This window comes from Neospora caninum, chromosome II (assembly GCF_000208865.1).
Source record: "Neospora caninum Liverpool complete genome, chromosome II".
Lineage (NCBI taxonomy): Eukaryota > Apicomplexa > Conoidasida > Eucoccidiorida > Sarcocystidae > Neospora > Neospora caninum.
In genome coordinates, this window is record NC_018387.1 from 900,850 (window position 1) to 903,057 (window position 2,208).

General features: G+C 62.1%; 1 protein-coding gene across 1 annotated transcript in view; it reads right to left on the bottom strand.

Annotated features, from left to right (window-relative positions):
* The window catches only part of NCLIV_005540 (hypothetical protein), a gene marked incomplete at both ends in the record, with an annotated part of 10,774 nt that extends 8,792 nt beyond the window's left edge, over positions 1–1,982 (bottom strand). Inside the window, 2 exons of the mRNA XM_003880064.1 lie at positions 349–417; positions 768–1,982. Of these exons, the coding sequence (XP_003880113.1) occupies positions 349–417; positions 768–1,982 (1,284 nt within the window). The remainder of the gene's footprint in view (positions 1–348; positions 418–767) is intronic.
* Between the last annotated feature and the right edge of the window lie 226 nt (positions 1,983–2,208).

Below are 2,208 nucleotides of genomic sequence, written 5' to 3' on the forward strand. Positions count from 1 at the left end.
TCCCCCCCCCCCCGCAGGCAAGATAGAAGAGAAGACCACTGGAGACGGGACGCGCAAGAACGCGTGAGAGATGGACACGAGCCTTGCATCGAAAGATTGCGGTCTCGGACTGAAAAGTTGAACACACGCAGGAGGGGTCTGTCCAGTCTCCCAGCGTCTCGGGGCTGGGTGTTCGGTCCAGCACAGACCTTAGCTTCTAAAGAGACAGCAATCCAAGCGGGGAGGCGAGCGCGAGAGACAGCGCCCGTTGCGCGCTGGGGACCGCACTCTCCACTGTGTGCAGAGATTCACGTCGGAGAAAGAACGGGGTTCTCGACGCCGTCGCTCTGGCGTTTTGCGAGTGCGTACCGGATGCAGAGACGCAAACAGTTTGCTGGTTGTCGAGGCTAAGGATCGCGCGACCGCCGCAGCTGCCGCCTGCGAGAGAACGAAAAATGAGAAACAGCCTTGAGTCGAGGAGAGCGCTCCCGTCCCGGCGCAACTGGAGGCGAGAGCGAGAGCAGAGCAGCAGAGCCGTGGGAAAACGGCGAGGAGGGGAGCGAGAGCGCGCTTGAAACGTGAACAACACACGAGGACGCAGGCGAGAAAGAGAAAGGTGCCAGGGAAACAGCGAAGCAGAAAACGACGAGCGAAGACCGGGAGAAGCGCACAGACGCGGAGTGGAGCCCAAAGAGACCGGAAAGAGGCGAGGACGAGGAAGACGGAAACAGTAGAGGAGCGACGACGCGCGTCCGTGTTGTGCGCCCAGTTGCGCTTCCACATCTTACGTTTTTCTGTCGGGCTTCTTCTTCTTCCGGGAAAAGGAACGTCAGGGTCGCGTCCTCTTCCGGTATTTCCCCTTGTCGCGCTTCGTCTGTTCCTTGTTCCTTCGGCTTCTTGCGTCTCGGTGCGTCTGGGCCATCCGCGCTGTCTCCGTCGCGCAGACCTGGTCCACGTTTCCCCGCGGACTTCGCCTCAGACGGCTTGGCTGCGGACTTGTCTCGGCCTGCCGCGCTCGCTGCGGATTTTGCGTCTGCGATGTCTCTTTCCCCCTCTTCAGTTGAGCGAGGTTCCTCCTGCAGAGAGACGAGAGACGCGTCGCTCCAGTAGTCGCCTTCTTCTTCCTCCGTAGATGCACTGAAGGGTGCGTCTCCAAAAGAGACCGCACTGGATTCGCCGTCTTTGGCGGCCGAACGGCGGCTGTCAAGGCCGTCGCATGCCCCGCTTCTGCGTTCTGCGTTGTCAGCTGCGGAGACACTGGCGTCCAGTGAACGTTCGGCTTCCGGACGCGCTTCCTCGCCGAAGGCACCCTCTGAATCGTTCTCGACATGGAGGTCGCGTTGCGGGTCTTCCCCCTTTTCGGCAAAGAGGCGGGTTGGCGAGGAAACTGAGAGCTCCGCGCTTCGGAGATGACGCGACGCATGCGCGGCTCCGGAATCCTCGCACGTCGAGCGCTGAGGAGCGAAGAAGGAGAGAGACTCTATGGCGGGAGACGGACGGCGCAAAGCGGACGCCGGACAGAGAGACTGAGCAGAAGTGGGTTGGTTGCAAGACGCGAGGAAGGGAGCGAACAGAGGCCACGCCCGAGGCGGGGAGAAAGAAGAGGCGAAGAGGGGAGAAACAAACGCACACGAGGAGGCGCAGACAGGGGACGGAGCGCCGACCACGCTGCGGAAGAAGGTAGAGGACCGGTTCGTGCGGGAAGGCAGGCATCCGCCTGGCTCGGTTCTTGAGGCGGCGGCCGAGATGCGTGCAGGCGACTCCGCGCAGATGGGACCAGACGAGCAGCGAGAAGGACGCGAGAAGGGTGAAACAGAGGGAGGAGACAGAGGCAGAATCGGACGCAGCAGAGAAGACCAGGGAGCGGGAGACTGACGCGGAGGGCGTGCACGGCTGTCAGGGAAGGCCGTGCGCGCCGAAGCCCCCAAAAGAGAAAACGCGAGCGCGAGGAGGGCGAGGCGAAGGTAGAGAGCGAGCGACCGAAGAAGTCGGTTCTGGTCCATCTTTGAGTCACGCGACGTGAGCAGATGCGGCGAATCTAAAACAGAACAAGAGACGCGCAAGGCAGGAGAGGAACGGGAGGCACGCGACACGGATCCAGGGGGATCTCCAGGCGCGAGGGGTGTAAGGGGCCGTGCAGGAAAAGGCAAGGCAGAAAGACATCTCCCAGGAGCGAGGTGGGTGTCCGGGGACGAACCAGCAGAAGGCAAGGAGAAGGGACAAGGCGAG